The 17,304-nt window shown below is 43.9% G+C and overlaps 1 protein-coding gene across 2 annotated transcripts in view; it reads left to right on the top strand.

Annotated features, from left to right (window-relative positions):
* The window catches only part of CACNA1F (calcium voltage-gated channel subunit alpha1 F), a 154,446-nt gene that overhangs the window by 102,291 nt on the left and 34,851 nt on the right, over positions 1-17,304 (top strand). For both annotated transcript variants that reach the window (XM_088453393.1, XM_088453392.1), the window contains 4 exons: positions 4,476-4,677; positions 10,948-11,106; positions 12,000-12,110; positions 16,302-16,385. In XM_088453393.1, coding sequence (XP_088309519.1) covers positions 4,476-4,677; positions 10,948-11,106; positions 12,000-12,110; positions 16,302-16,385 — 556 coding nt within the window. The remainder of the gene's footprint in view (positions 1-4,475; positions 4,678-10,947; positions 11,107-11,999; positions 12,111-16,301; positions 16,386-17,304) is intronic.

Genomic DNA, 17,304 nt, shown 5'->3' with positions numbered 1-17,304 from the left:
TTTTTTATTTTTCTTTGTATTAGAAGGGTGCCTGTCCTTCTATAGCCGCTAAATTGTACCAAGTCGTCCACTGAAAACTACGTTTGAGAGCCATTTTCAATTCAGCTGTTAGTGTATGTATGAAAGGGAGCCATATTGAGAAAAACTTCCCCGATAACTTTTCTTTGTCTAGAGTTGTGGAAGACCAGTCCATGTTAAATAAGTAAAGTATTTTTGGCATCATCAGATTAAGGGAAGGTGCATTAGGTTCTATCCAGCAAGATAAGATTGTTTTTTTTGGCTGTAGCTGCTATTTTTGTCAAGAGAAGTTTCTCCGACTTGCTCAATATATATATATGGAAGACGATTCGTATTTGCTCCAAAAGGCCCATTCTGGAGTCATCAAAAAGTCTATGTGTAATGTATTTTTTATATATAAATAGACCTGTTCCCAAAATTGTTTAATATATGGGCATGACCAGTGGTAAATATCAGCGTTGGGAGATTTGCATTTAAAGCAGTCAGCATTTGTGGATTTCCCTGTTAAGTATTGTAATCTAGGGGTATAATATGCAAGAGCTTACATTCTAAAGGGGATGGACAGACATACAGGTGTGACACAGATGGGGTAGGCAGGGAGGAAGGAGTATGCAGCAGCAAGTTATGGGGAGCATCCACTAGACGATTTTATCCCTGTCCAACCTCTTAACGATTTTCCCTTGAAGTTTCCCATGAAATTTGATCTTCCACTCTGAACAATATGCAAAAGATTTGCAAACGATTTGCAAAAGATCTAACGATAAACTATGTTGTTTGAATCTGTGATTGAGAGCTTTCAGCTATAGTGGGCAGATAGTGGTTCATCGTTTGATCGTTCAGCTTGAACGATGTGTAAACGATTTGTAAGCAATCAAGTGAAATTGACCTGCATGTTCAGTCGATGGAGGAGACGATGAAACGACCAGTGGGAGCGCGCATCGTACATCGTTAGAAACAATTACTGCATGATTTGCAAACAATGTTCAAACGATGTTTGAACGATTATCGAACGATTTTATCATTATCGTTCAATCGTTCAACTTTATCGTCTAGTGGATACCCCCCTTTAAGATGAGAGCTGAAAGGCTTTGATGAAATAGTGGGTCTTGAGAGCCACATGGGAGGGGACTGTATTTTACATACATACTGTAAGTGGAAATAATAATAATAATAATTTTATTAATATAGCGCTTTTCTCCCATAGGACTCAAAGTCGCTTTACAGACATCAGAAAACATGGTACATTGTACAAGGATTTGGTGTTGCAAAAAAATAGAAAACCACACCGAGATAATTAACATCAACCCGAAACCTAGAGAGTACAATAAGCATATTGCTGGGTTGGTGCAGACATTTTGGGAAATAACTTCCATGGGTTATATATTCCACCCACAAAGGTACCACATGAGGCAGCCGTCTTGGGCGCACTACGTAGGATTACCCTGGGTGGAATAGGTTACGCCTAGAAGAGATGACACAAAATGGGTGTGGTTGTCCTGATGCTAGGAGTAGGGTCCCAACATAATAGTCAGGTCCATGTATTTTTCATCCCATCCACGAGTGTACCAGGTGAGGCAGCCATGGTGGGCGCACTACGAAGGTTGCACTGTGGGTGATAAACCATACAAGGACCCAAGGCATATATGGGAAAAGTGACCCATGTGTGGCAGTATGATATACCCTTTGTGACTAGATCCATTTTTGCAGCATTATTTCCAGTGTAGTAATAAAGTACAATGACTATGAAATGAGATTTATTTAAGATACAGTGCAGAGTAAACCCACAGTATGGAGCAAGTAGTTGTTGGCAGTGGGTTGGGTACGGGATGCCGGGGCTCGGGATCCTGGTGGTTAAAATACCGATGCTGGCATCCCAACAGGTTTAGGATACCGACAGCTGTTGGTAGGTATCCTAACACTCCCCCTCTCCCTATCCCTAACCCACTCTCTCCAGTGTCTAAACCTAACCGCCCCCCCGGTGCCTAAACCTAACCTCCCCCTCTCTGCAACCTAAACCTAACCTTCCCCCCTTAGTGCCTAACCCTCCCCCCTCCCCGCACCCTAAACCTAACCCTCCCCCCTTAGTACCTAGCCCTAACCCTCCCTTCTCGGTGCCTAAACCTAACCTCTACCTCCCCGTACCCTAAACCTAACATCCCCCTCCACGCACCATAAACCCAATCTCCCCCTCCCCCCTCCCCACACCATAAACCTAACCTCTCCCTCCACGCACCCTAACTCTAACCCCCCCTACCCCGCACCCTAAACCTAATTTCCCTCTCCCCCTCCCCGCACCCTTAACCTAACCTCCCCCTCCACGCACCCTAAACCTAATCTCCCCCTCCCCCCTCCCTAAACCTAACCTCCCCCTCCACGCACCCTATACCTAACCCTCCCCCTAGTGCCTAACCCCTAGCCCTAACCCCACTACTTACCTTCTGGATTCTGGCGGTGGGGATGCCGACGCCAGGATTTTGACAGGTGTTGGGATTCCGGCACCGGCATTCTGACCACCGGAATCCCATGTGCTGGGATATTGAACGTATTAGTGACTAAAAGCAATAGAGGGTGCATTATTGATGCCACCCTTTGAAGCTAATCAATAACTAAAATAAATGTGGTATTGCTAAAATTTTCATGCCCCAAGTGTCATTATACTATGCACATCAGAGATACATACAGTATATCCGAAGAGCAGTCGCACTTTGCGTTCTGTAGAAAAGCTGCAGCTATCGCTAGAACCATGCAGGTCGGCAGCAGCAGCATATGGACCCCGGTTTATGCCAGGCAAACTCGCATACACTTATGCCCATGTTAATAGCCAATTGTTTTGGTTGTAAAATCCGCATTCGTTATTAGGCATCAACGAAACTGTCAATATTTGTCTAGTATATCAGAAATAACAACTTGTTTTGCTTTGGAGAAAAAAAAAACCATACACACAAAATGGTAATATATGCCCGAGCAACGACAAAAGCACCCATCCGTATCCATGGTGCATTCGTAAAATCACAAGCGGTTTACTACCTGGCGTAGTACTCCAAAACCTTTCATATGCACCCAACAAAGTGATTCCTATTTGTGAAGCTATTTCCAGGCTTCATGTGTGCCTGGCTTATTCCCCCAGAGTTCCCAAACAGTGTCTCACTTGCACATGAACATACTTTGGATATTAATTTCCTTTTCCAATTGAGGCTCATATTTTTTTTTGCCACTTGTTTCGCTTCCCACTCTCTTAGTAACCTATATACTCCATTATACCTCTTTTCCACCAAAAACCCAGGTCCGACCTGGGTTTTTGGACATGGTTGCAACCCTGGTCAGACCCAGGTCAGACCCATTTACACTGCACCTTCGATCTGGGTTACTTCCAGGTCAGCCCTGTTCACACTGAACCCGGGTCTGCCCTGCTAAACCTGTGAGGTCATAAAAAGTGGGAGGTGAATGCCCCACAACCACCAATCAGCTCATTTTAGGCATGACCCAGGTCAGATAACCCGGGTTGCACCGTTTACACTGCACATTACCCGGGTCCATCCTGGATCCAACCCTGGTAACTACCTGGGTTGGATTGCTGGGTCACTTGACCTGGGTTATTTTTCAGGGACCCTTTTACACTGAGCTGCGAACCGGGTAAACCCAGCAAAAACCCAGGTTTTTGCTCTGGTGTAAAAGGGGTATTACACTCACTGCTTAATGGATTGTCCTCATTGCGTCAATGTTTTGTACTATACACCAGTGGTTCCCAAACTTTTTTGAGCCACGGCGCCCTAGAGTATCAGCATTGTTTTCACGGCACCCCTAAGCCAAAAGTTTGTTATTAAGAAAATTAGAAAGAATTGTAGTCAAGTGAAGTAAATTGTGCTGACCTGTCATCCTTAGGTTCAGTTATGTGGTGGTGGACAGATTTGGGCTTCTGTTTGTCCACATATTTACATTACATTGACCATAAATAATTTGATTTGGTACTGGACCACCAACCTGAGGCACCCCTGCAAGTATCCTAAGGCACCCCAGGGTGCCACGGGGCACAGTTTGGGAACCACTGCAATACACAAACCGTTGTCCATTCTGTCCTATTAGTCGTTACGTCCAGTTTCCCATAGGTGTAAGTAATAAAGTGACAGGTGAATTATCCTGGCCATCCCTATACCTAGATAACCGATGTCTTGCTTTATTAAGTTCTATAAAATATAAATAATAATGTAAAACTACAAAACATAACAAAGATCCTAAAGAGAATTGGAAATACTTACTGGAGTGGTAACATGTAGATACTGAAAAGAATGTAGTATATAAATTAGGGAAAGATTAGCGAGTTCTTATGAGGCAGCATACACTTATTCCAACATACTGTCCCTAATTCTAGAACAAAGGGGAATAGTTGGAGAATTTGTCTGTCTGTTCATCCCCGGAGAGTTATCCTGGGGTCTCACCTTGACTTACTCCTCCTCTAGGCTTTTGTACAAGGCCATTGATGCCAACGGGGAAAACGTGGGACCAATATACAATTATCGAGTGGAGATTTCCATCTTCTTCATTGTCTACATCATCATTATTGCTTTCTTCATGATGAACATCTTCGTGGGTTTTGTCATCATCACCTTTCGGGCACAGGGCGAGCAGGAGTACAAGAACTGTGAGCTGGACAAAAACCAGGTAACTGTGTCATCCCCAGCTGGTTACCCTCACATAGCAGAGACTGATCACTGAAGACCCAATATGTGACCTTCACACACTAGACGATGACCTCTCGTTCCATCCCGGTGACTCTTACACTCAAGACACTGATCTGTTCATTCCAACCTGGCACCTTCTACACACTCTCTACTAACCTCTGCACTCCAATCTGGTGCCCTCTAGACGCACTGAGCATTGGCCTCTTCATTTCAACATGGTGATATTTAGACATTTGTCTCCTACTACCATCATCCATTCTGCTAGGCCATAGACTAACTGCTCCATTTGGTGACACATAAGTCGATAGTTTCCATTCTTTAATATGACATTGTGTTGTCATGGCACTAATGCCGCTTTTCTAAGTGAATTCCGTTTAGTGAACCATTCTAAGGACAAAATTCCCTGCAGGTCTAAGGACAGACTACCCTGCAGGTCTAATGACACACTTCCCTGCAGGTCTAATGACACACTTCCCTGCAGGTCTAATGACACACTTCCCTGCAGGTCTAATGACACACTTCCCTGCAGGTCTAATGACACACTTCCCTGCATGTATAATGACACACTTCCCTGCATGTCTAATGACACACTTCCCTGCAGGTCTAATGACAGACTTCCCTACAGGTCTAAGAACACACTTCCCTATATATCTAATGACCCACTTCCCTGCAGGTCTAATGACCCACTTCCCTGCAGGTCTAATGATACACTTCCCTGCAGGTCTACTGACACACTTCCCTGCATGTCTAATGACACACTTCCCTATATATCTAATGACACACTTCCCTATATATCTAATGACACACTTCCCTGCAGGTCTAATGACACACTTCCCTGCAGGTCTAATGACACACTTCCCTGAAGGTCTAATGACACACTTCCCTGCAGGTCTAATGATGACACACTTCCCTATATATCTAATGACACACTTCCCTATATATCTAATGACACACTTCCCTATATATCTAATGACACACTTCCCTATATATCTAATGACACACTTCCTTATATATCTAATGACACACTTCCCTGCAGGTCTAATGACACACTTCCCTGCAGGTCTACTGACACACTTCCCTGCATGTCTAATGACATACTTCCCTGCAGGTCTAATGACACACTTCCCTGCAGGTCTAATGACACACTTCCCTGCAGGTCTAATGACACACTTCCCTGCAGGTCTAATGACACACTTCCCTATATATCTAATGACACACTTCCCTATATATCTAATGACACACTTCCCTATATATCTAATGACACACTTCCTTATATATCTAATGACACACTTCCCTGCAGGTCTAATGACACACTTCCCTGCATGTCTAATGACACACTTCCCTGCATGTCTAATGATGACACACTTCCCTGCATGTCTAATGACACACTTCCCTGCATGTCTAATGACACACTTCCCTGCATGTCTAATGATGACACACTTCCCTGCATGTCTAATGACATACTTCCCTGCAGGTCTAATGACACACTTCCCTGCAGGTCTACTGACACACTTCCCTGCATGTCTAATGACATACTTCCCTGCTGGTCTAATGACACACTTCCCTGCATGTCTAATGACACACTTCCCTGCAGGTCTAATGACACACTTCCCTGCATGTCTAAGAACACACTTCCCTATATATCTAATGACACACTTCCCTATATATCTAATGACACACTTCCCTATATATCTAATGACACACTTCCCTGCAGGTCTAATGACACACTTCCCTATATATCTAATGACACACTTCCCTGGAGGTCTAATGACACACTTCCCTGCAGGTCTAAGAACACACTTCCCTATATATCTAATGACACATTTCCCTATATATCTAATGACACACTTACCTATATATCTAATGACACACTTCCCTATATATCTAATGACACACTTCCCTGCATGTCTAATGACACACTTCCCTATATATCTAATGGCACACTTCCCTATATATCTAATGACACACTTCCCTGCAGGTCTAATGACACACTTCCCTGCAGGTCTAATGACACACTTCCCTGCAGGTCTAAGAACACACTTCCCTATATATCTAATGACACATTTCCCTATATATCTAATGAGACACTTCCCTATATATCTAATGACACACTTCCCTATATATCTAATGACACACTTCCCTGCATGTCTAATGACACACTTCCCTGCAGGTCTAATGACACACTTCCCTATATATCTAATGACACACTTCCCTGCATGTCTAATGACACACTTCCCTGAAGGTCTAATGACACACTTCCCTGCAGGTCTAATGATGACACACTTCCCTATATATCTAATGACACACTTCCCTATATATCTAATGACACACTTCCCTATATATCTAATGACACACTTCCTTATATATCTAATGACACACTTCCCTGCAGGTCTAATGACACACTTCCCTGCAGGTCTAATGACACACTTCCCTGCAGGTCTAATGACACACTTCCCTGCAGGTCTAATGACACACTTCCCTGCATGTCTAATGATGACACACTTCCCTGCATGTCTAATGATGACACACTTCCCTGCATGTCTAATGACACACTTCCCTGCATGTCTAATGACACACTTCCCTGCATGTCTAATGATGACACACTTCCCTATATATCTAATGACACACTTCCCTATATATCTAATGACACACTTCCCTGCAGGTCTAATGACACACTTCCCTATATATCTAATGACACACTTCCCTGCAGGTCTAATGACACACTTCCCTATATATCTAATGACACACTTCCCTATATATCTAATGACACACTTCCCTATATATCTAATGACACACTTCCCTATATATCTAATGACACACTTCCCTGCAGGTCTAATGACACACTTCCCTGCAGGTCTAATGACACACTTCCCTGCATGTCTAATGACACACTTCCCTGCAGGTCTAATGACACACTTCCCTGCATGTCTAATGATGACACACTTCCCTGCATGTTTAATGACACACTTCCCTGCATGTCTAATGACACACTTCCCTGCATGTCTAATGATGACACACTTCCCTGCATGTCTAATGACATACTTCCCTGCATGTCTAATGATGACACACTTCCCTGCAGGTCTAATGACACACTTCCCTGCAGGTCTAATGACACACTTCCCTGCAGGTCTAATGACACACTTCCCTGCAGGTCTACTGACACACTTCCCTGCATGTCTACTGACACACTTCCCTGCATGTCTAATGACACACTTCCCTGCAGGTCTAATGACACACTTCCCTGCAGGTCTAATGACACACTTCCCTGCAGGTCTAATGACACACTTCCCTGCAGGTCTAATGACACACTTCCCTGCAGGTCTAATGACACACTTCCCTATATATCTAATGACACACTTCCCTATATATCTAATGACACACTTCCCTGCAGGTCTAATGACACACTTCCCTATATATCTAATGACACACTTCCCTGCAGGTCTAATGACATACTTCCCTGCATGTCTAATAACACACTTCCCTATATATCTAATGACACACTTCCCTATATATCTAATGACACACTTCCTTATATATCTAATGACACACTTCCCTGCAGGTCTAATGACACACTTCCCTGCAGGTCTAATGACACACTTCCCTGCATGTCTAATGATGACACACTTCCCTGCATGTCTAATGATGACACACTTCCCTGCATGTCTAATGACACACTTCCCTGCAGGTCTAATGACACACTTCCCTATATATCTAATGACACACTTCCCTATATATCTAATGACACACTTCCCTATATATCTAATGACACACTTCCCTATATATCTAATGACACACTTCCCTGCAGGTCTAATGACACACTTCCCTATATATCTAATGACACACTTCCCTGCAGGTCTAATGACACACTTCCCTGCAGGTCTAATGACACACTTCCCTATATATCTAATGACACACTTCCCTGCAGGTCTAATGACACACTTCCCTATATATCTAATGACACACTTCCCTATATATCTAATGACACACTTCCCTGCAGGTCTAATCACACACTTCCCTATATATCTAATGACACACTTTCCTATATATCTAATGACACACTTCCCTATATATCTAATGACACACTTCCCTATATATCTAATGACACACTTCCCTATATATCTAATGACACACTTCCCTATATATCTAATGACACACTTCCCTGCAGGTCTAATGACACACTTCCCTATATATCTAATGACACACTTCCCTGCAGGTCTAATGACACACTTCCCTGCAGATCTAATGACACACTTCCCTATATATCTAATGACACACTTCCCTGCAGGTCTAATGACACACTTCCCTATATATCTAATGACACACTTCCCTATATATCTAATGACACACTTCCCTGCAGGTCTAATCACACACTTCCCTATATATCTAATGACACACTTTCCTATATATCTAATGACACACTTTCCTATATATCTAATGACACACTTCCCTATATATCTAATGACACACTTCCCTGCATGTCTAATGACATACTTCCCTGCAGGTCTAATGACACACTTCCCTGCAGGTCTAAGAACACACTTCCCTATATATCTAATGACACATTTCCCTATATATCTAATGACACACTTCCCTATATATCTAATGACACACTTCCCTATATATCTAATGACACACTTCCCTATATATCTAATGACACACTTCCCTGCAGGTCTAATCACACACTTCCCTATATATCTAATGACACACTTTCCTATATATCTAATGACACACTTCCCTATATATCTAATGACACACTTCCCTGCATGTCTAATGACATACTTCCCTGCAGGTCTAATGACACACTTCCCTGCAGGTCTAAGAACACACTTCCCTATATATCTAATGACACATTTCCCTATATATCTAATGACACACTTCCCTATATATCTAATGACACACTTCCCTATATATCTAATGACACACTTCCCTATATATCTAATGACACACTTCCCTGCAGGTCTAATCACACACTTCCCTATATATCTAATGACACACTTTCCTATATATCTAATGACACACTTCCCTATATATCTAATGACACACTTCCCTGCATGTCTAATGACATACTTCCCTGCAGGTCTAATGACACACTTCCCTGCAGGTCTAAGAACACACTTCCCTATATATCTAATGACACATTTCCCTATATATCTAATGACACACTTCCCTATATATCTAATGACACACTTCCCTATATATCTAATGACACACTTCCCTGCATGTCTAATGACACACTTCCCTATATATCTAATGGCACACTTCCCTGCAGGTCTAATGACACACTTCCCTATATATCTAATGACACACTTCCCTGAGGTCTAATGACACACTTCCCTGCAGGTCTAATGACACACTTCCCTATATATCTAATGACACACTTCCCTATATATCTAATGACACACTTCCCTATATATCTAATGACACACTTCCCTGCATGTCTAATGACACACTTCCCTGCATGTATAATGACACACTTCCCTGCATGTCTGGATTTCGCCTGAATACTAACAGTGTGTTTATATCGACTTGACTTCTTCCAAACAATGGCCAATAAGCAATTTTCCGATGTCACTGTGCGTGGCGAAACGCAAAACATCTGATCGCATTCCCCTGTGACTGTGGGCCTACTTCAGAGTTATACTCTATTTCGATGTACACGTAATCGAACGATTATCGGTGGTCTGCGCATGCGTCACAGCCACAATGCACACGTGCGGCGATTGCGTTGCGATTACGGTTGCAGTGAGGATTCATTTGTAAGTGATTGACATGAAGCGAACAGTTTGTGGGAGGTAACGGGGAGTGATGGCTAAAACAGAGGAGTGTTTCGGGCATTTTCAGGTGCGTTTCTGGCTGTACCTGCGATCCAGTACGCAGATAACACGGCTCCAGCGCCTCACCTACGTCGGCCATTCTGAGTGACCACAGGCTCACTCGAGGAGTCGATGATGTTTGCATGATCTGCGTTCGATGCTGCGTATGTGTACAAAGCTGCGGACAGCTGCGATGGCTCCGGTGGGCGACTTAGTACAAGTCCCGGTGGATGTGCCATTAGCATATTTTCGCAAATCCTCGGCTACGAAAATGCGGCAGCATTAGCGTACAGCTCTAAATCAGGCCCTGTGTGCGCTGACCGGTCAGTCTGGACTATTCACACCACTTACCGTGCTCCTCATGTCATAACCAACAACATCTTCCCCTAAGAAACGCCCCTATTACCCCCTGATGTATCTGCTTCATATCTCTCTAGCGCCAGTGTGTGGAGTACGCCCTGAAGGCCCAGCCCCTGCGCCGATACATCCCAAAGCAGAAATACCAGTACAAAGTGTGGTACATGGTGAACTCCACCGGCTTTGAGTATATTATGTTTGTGCTGATCCTACTCAACACTATTGCTCTGGCCATGCAGGTAAATAAACAGCTTGGATGCTTATAAGGGCACTCTATACTCTTTACATCTTTCTATATGCAGATAATGAAATATATTGGATAATATTCATTGAACACGTCACTGAGGAGTTTTCCACCCATATAGAGGCACGAGGCCTTATCACCGTCTTTACTTTTATTTTGGGATGTCATTAAATGCAAACAATAATTGATGTCATCACTGAATTCAAACTTGTTTTGTGTAATTATAAAGTTGATGTCCACTTTTGGGCAATCCCCCTCAGTTGGTTATCACAGTCTCCCATAGACCTCCAGCATTACCTGTACCGATCCTCTAGGCTAGCCAGCTGTCGGCATGGAGAGGAGAGTGGTGGTAGACTGAGGGCACCCTAGATGTTCATTGGGAGATGGCATAGTGTATGCACCAGATTATTGGTTGTAGTTTCTGTCCAATCAGGTGCTATACAGGAATAGTGAAGGGAAAGTGGTACGGCCAGCAAAGCCACCCTGCAGCCAGCTTGGGCCGGAGTTAATCCACACGCGTGGAAATCTTCCTCTGAATGCACTTAGGCATACTGGTTTTGCTGGGGCTGGCTAGAGTGGTCATATTCTAATGTTAAATAATTATAACTTATGTGTAAATTATGTATTCACAACTTGTGGGGGTAAATTTTCTAAGATGGGAGTTCTATTAAGAAGTGGTCCATAGCAACCAATCAGATTCCAGGCATTATCTTCTAGAAGGTGCTAGATAAATGAGAAGTAGAATCTGATTGGTTGCAATGGGCAACATCACTTCTTAATAGAACTCCCATCTTAGTAAATTTACCCCATGGTATCATTAATAATCGTATTATGCTATACTGTTTTGAGGGTTTTTATTTTTTATATTTCAATTTTTATATTTTAAAGCATTATGAACAGTCAAAGCCATTTAACTACGCTATGGACATCCTAAACATGGTTTTCACTGGACTTTTCACTGTGGAGATGTTGCTGAAACTCATCGCATTCCGACCTAAGGTCAGTCCAACCCGGTCGCATGTCCAGCTTCTCCTATAGTGTCTGTTACCACCTTCCCCAGCTCTAGGTCAGTGGTTTGTCTAGGTCAGAGGTCATTATGCCCTGGATTACTGCCACTAGGAAGGGAGTGGAATGACTATGACGCAAGGTGCCGCCGGAAGTCACCGTCATGTTCGGCCGCGCACATTTACCGTTTAATACAGTAGAAAATCTCTGATTATTTCCCAAAAAATCTCTGATTATTAGTTCCGGCGGCGCATGTACCTGACCCCTTACCGCGTTAAAAACAAAATATGACATTTGTTTTAATCATTTAAAAGTGAGATTTTCGTAACAATACATTAAATTAGATTAAGACACAGGATGCAGTCATTTTGTGGATTGAACATTTGCTCCCTTTATCTAAATGTTATTATCAGCATTGGCAAGATCACCAGAATAATACGGGGCAGCCATTTTATGTCATTCGACGGTCCAAATATCCAATGTCAAAGTAGATTAATATTAGTGTGTAGTTGTGCTATAGACCAATGTATTTACAATGTAGTGGTAAGTCAAAATTTAATGCAATGGTAAGACCGACCTGACCGTTCCACACACTGCATTTCAGTCATTTACTATGGGGCCATTTACTATGGAGTCTGGCGGTTTGTTCCCTGTCCTCCATTCCTGGCTGCCTTATTGACACCTTCAATTCCCTCATCTGTTCTCCCACTCTTCCTCTCTCCTTGCCCCTCTCCGTCTTTGAAGATTTCTTCTCCAAAATTAATTCCATCCATCAAGATCTCTCCCCTCTACTCCTACCCTCGCCCACCATCTCCAGCCAACCCGCCATGTGCTCAGTCTCTGGGGTCAATCTCTGCCTTCCTTTTACATATCTATCTCCTCTCACCTCCCCCGATCCCTCTCTACCGAGTACCGACACCTACTTCAACACATGTTCAACTTTTCCTCTTCCCTGGCACTTTTGGCCTCCAATACCAGCCCTTTGCCAACAACACCCAAATGTACCTCTCCTTCCCTGATCTCTCTTCTTGTGTGTTCAGCTGTCTCCCTGCCCATCTCCTCCCACGTTTTGTCAAACGCAACATGCATAAAATGGAACACATAGTCTTCTGAGCCTCCAGAGTTCACCCCTGTCCCCTCCAACGTTACGCTCTCCTCTGTTTGTAAAGTCCACTACCTGGGTGTCATCCTGACTCCTCCCTCCCCTTATTCAGTATCTCTCCAATCCTGCTGCCACCACACACTCAACATTGCAGACCCTGCCTCACCCTCCATACAGTACAACCAAAACTATTGTCCACTGTCTCATTATTTCTGGCCTCGACAACCTCCTCTTCTCTGCCACCCTCTCTTCTGCCTCTCCCCACTTTTGTCCATCCTTAGTGCATCTGCTAGATGTAATTCCCTGTGCCTCCCATGGGATCGGTATGAAATACAGCGGACCCATGTCCGGCGGTTCAAATCACGATGGCGGAAGACCGGCAGCAGTGAAGATCCCGACAGCTAAAAAGGTAAGTATAACTAACCCTCTCCCCCCCCCCTAACCCCAACCCTCCCTTAGGGGTGCCTAACCCTAACCTCCCCCCCCTAGTGCCTAACCCTAACCCTTCCTGTAAGTACCTAAACCTAACCCCCCCGTCCCCACAGCCTAAACCTAAGTCTCCCGGGGGTGTGCCTAACCCTAACCACTCCCCGGGGGTGCCTAACCCTAACCCCCCTTCCCCTAGCCTGACCCTAACCCTAAATAAATGAGAAGTAGAATCTGATTGGTTGCAATGGGCAACATCACTTCTTAATAGAACTCCCATCTTAGTAAATTTACCCCATGGTATCCGGGGGAGGGGTACCTAACCCTAAGTCCCACCCCGGGGGCCCTTAACCTAACCCCCCCCCTTACGGCGGTCCGCGCCCGGCTTACCTTCGTTCGGTATGCCGGGCGTCGGGCTCCCATCATTAGTCCTCTGCCAGAATATGACAGTCGGGAAGCCGGCGGTCGGCATTTCGGCCGTCGGCTTCCTGACTGCATCCCCCTCCCATCTCTGCCAATCACTACACTGACTCCATTTGCCCTGTAGAATCCATTTTCAGTGCTTCACTCTCATTTATAAAGTTGTCAGCCTCTTCTGTCCTACTAACTCTCCCAACACTCTCTGCCAATGACAACTGCCCCACCTGCCCACTGATTACAATGCCTCTTCTCACCTCCGCCTCCAAAGCTTCTACTGTGATGCTGTGGCGACTCATTTAGGGGCGCATTTCTTTCATTAAATATTTGTGGCTTATTCCCCAAAAAACACACATTTTTGGGGGATACCTGTAAATATTTAGTATCCCCTGAATGTATTATGGAGGGATCGCAGCAGAGATGTATGCATGTGTAGTCAGTAGACCGCGTATGCGCAGGAATGAAGAGACCGTTGATGTGGTCACCTCACTCCCAGCACATCGCAGGTATGGGCTCCCTTTCGGAGCCCATGTCCCTCCATGTGATTTTCCATACATCTCGGCGCTAATATCGCACCCAGACGGCGTTGCAAATGCGATTATTAATAAATGGGTCCCTGTTATTAAGAGCGCTGCATGTTCACAACAAAATGTAAAGTAATTGTCTATATTGCCTGAAGCTCATATGGATGCAGATGCCATGTAATAAGCCTCATAATTGTTTGTGACTTTCTGTTTAGAAAAATGATTCTGCCTGTATGTCCTCTGTGTTGCTCTATTTTTAAATGGACGGTAATTATTGCAATTTTTTATATATATTTTTTAATGAATAAATAATATTGTATGACACATAATCACTGTTTATACACATTCTTTTATGTGCTTTCTGACTGCAGTGCTGGTTTGTTACTTTATATTCTTTCCCCCCTGAGGTTAGCTGCCTAACACAGCAGCTTGGATCGGGTTTGTTTTTTTTTTATACTATTTTTTTATATTATTTTCATTTTTAAGTGCCGGGTTTTTTCTTTGTTCACAGTTAGATACCTTGGTTTTGCATTTTCCTACTTTGTGTTCTTGAGATGCCTCCGCAGACGAGGCGGCTGATTCTGAGACGCACAGATCTCTCTTTTCGGGCGCAAATGGCGAGTTTTGCATACAGCGCATGGCCAAATGCAAATTTACACACATTTGTGTATGTCCATTCTGCTCTGAGTCTGACAGAACTTGGCTGGATCTCTCGCTTTCTGTGAGCTCGGGCATTTCAGGGTGTGAACTGGGCTGTGACAATGCGATTGCACAGATTCGTCCTTACTTGTGGGCATGTATCCAAAGCTCAGTGTGATTCTGACACTACATACGGGGAAGGGACGCCTGTATCTGACTGATCTCTTGCACTTAGCATGGGTCTGGTACAAGTGCTGATACCAATGATGACGGCAGCGGCCGGCATAATATTAATGGAAGTCGCGGGTTTCCACTCACAACTCACACCTTACTGTCACCCCATTGATAGACACTAGTGACTCTAACAATCCCCGTAACTGAAGATCACAGAGACTCACTCTGCTTTTTATCGACAACGAAATTTAATGTTGGTTCATTTTGATTGATTAATGAATGGAACGGTATAACCTGTTTAAGTCATTTCATTTATTGGGTTATCTCTATCTATTTTTTATGATTTAGATGCCCCACTGTGTGCGTTTATTTGCTGACTTAAAAGGGTGTTGATCTGTGCGCTAAAACTGGCCAGTGATTAGACTGAATAATCTAATACGCTTATTTGCGGCTATATAGCCTTTGTTCTGAGAAATTATAAAGTCGTAGTACCTCCAGACAGCCTGCAGGTGGCGGCACATGCTTTCTTATTGTCAGTACATTGTCATAGAGTACAGAACCCAACACATTATAAAACAATGGTTATATTGAAGACTGTATGTATTTAAAACAAAAAGCAAGTATTACAATCTGTACAGCATATAAATTCATATTTTGATATTGTCCCTCTTTGAACAATTGTAAGATATAGGGGTCTATTTACTAAGCCTTGGATGGAGATATGGTGAACGGAGATAAAGTCCCAGTCAACCAGCTCCTTGTCACAGGCTGTGCTTACAAAATGACAGTTCGGAGCTGGTTGATTGGTACTTTATCTCCTTTCACTTTATCTCCATCCAGGCTTAGTAAATAGACCCCATGGTTTCTGATCTTCTCTCCCTCTCTATCACATTGTCACGCCAGCATTATTTCTGTGACGCCTGGAACACGTTCGATGCTCTTATTGTGGTGGGCAGCCTTGTGGATATTGCGGTCACAGAGGTTAATGTGAGTACTGCATTGGTAGTATAAAAATAGAAATCTATACTAATATACTGTAATAAGAACGTTGTGTCTGTCTGTTTGTTCCAAGTTGGCGCAGAAACGACTGAACCGATTGTCATGAAAACTGCATCATTGTGTAGTGGGAACTCCTAGATATAACCAGCACTTTGTACCATCTCCATCCGTCAAGTTAAAGCTGAGCAATAATAAAAACAAAATGTATTGACATCATCAATGCAAGAGATAGGTTTGGCACCATGCATGCGGCCGGTAAGGGGAGGGGGGGGAGAGGTGCTTTGGGCCAGCGGTCACTTGAATAGGAGGATTGGCTACATAGCAGTCTGTGCACAGGGCACACAGTAACCTTGGTGTGAGTGGAGGGTGAATAGGATAGGTTACATAGCAGTCTGTGCACAGGGCACACAGTGACATTGGTGGGAGTGGTGGATGAATAGGATAAGCTACATAGCAGTCTGTGCACAGGGCAGACAGTGACAGTGACATTGGTGTGAGTGGTGGATGAATAGGAGGATTGGCTACATAGCAGTCTGTGCACAGGGCACACAGTAACCTTGGTGTGAGTGGAGGGTGAATAGGATAGGTTACATAGCAGTCTGTGCACAGGGCACACAGTGACATTGGTGTGAGTGGTGGGTGAATAGGATAGGCTACATAGCAGTCTGTGCACAGAGCACACAGTGACATTGGTGTGAGTGGTGGGTGAGTAGGATAGGTTACATAGCAGTCTGTGCACAGGGCACACAGTGACATTGGTGTGATTGGTGGGTGAATAGGATAGGTTACATAGCAGTCTGTGCACAGGGCACACAGTGACATTGGTGTGATTGGTGGGTGAATAGGATAGGTTACATAGCAGTCTGTGCACAGGGCACACAGTGACATTGGTGTGATTGGTGGGTGA

Source organism: Taudactylus pleione, unplaced genomic scaffold, assembly GCF_031769625.1.
Source record: "Taudactylus pleione unplaced genomic scaffold, aTauple2 ptg000579l, whole genome shotgun sequence".
NCBI classification, from domain to species: domain Eukaryota; kingdom Metazoa; phylum Chordata; class Amphibia; order Anura; family Myobatrachidae; genus Taudactylus; species Taudactylus pleione.
This window is presented reverse-complemented; position numbering and strand designations above follow the sequence as displayed.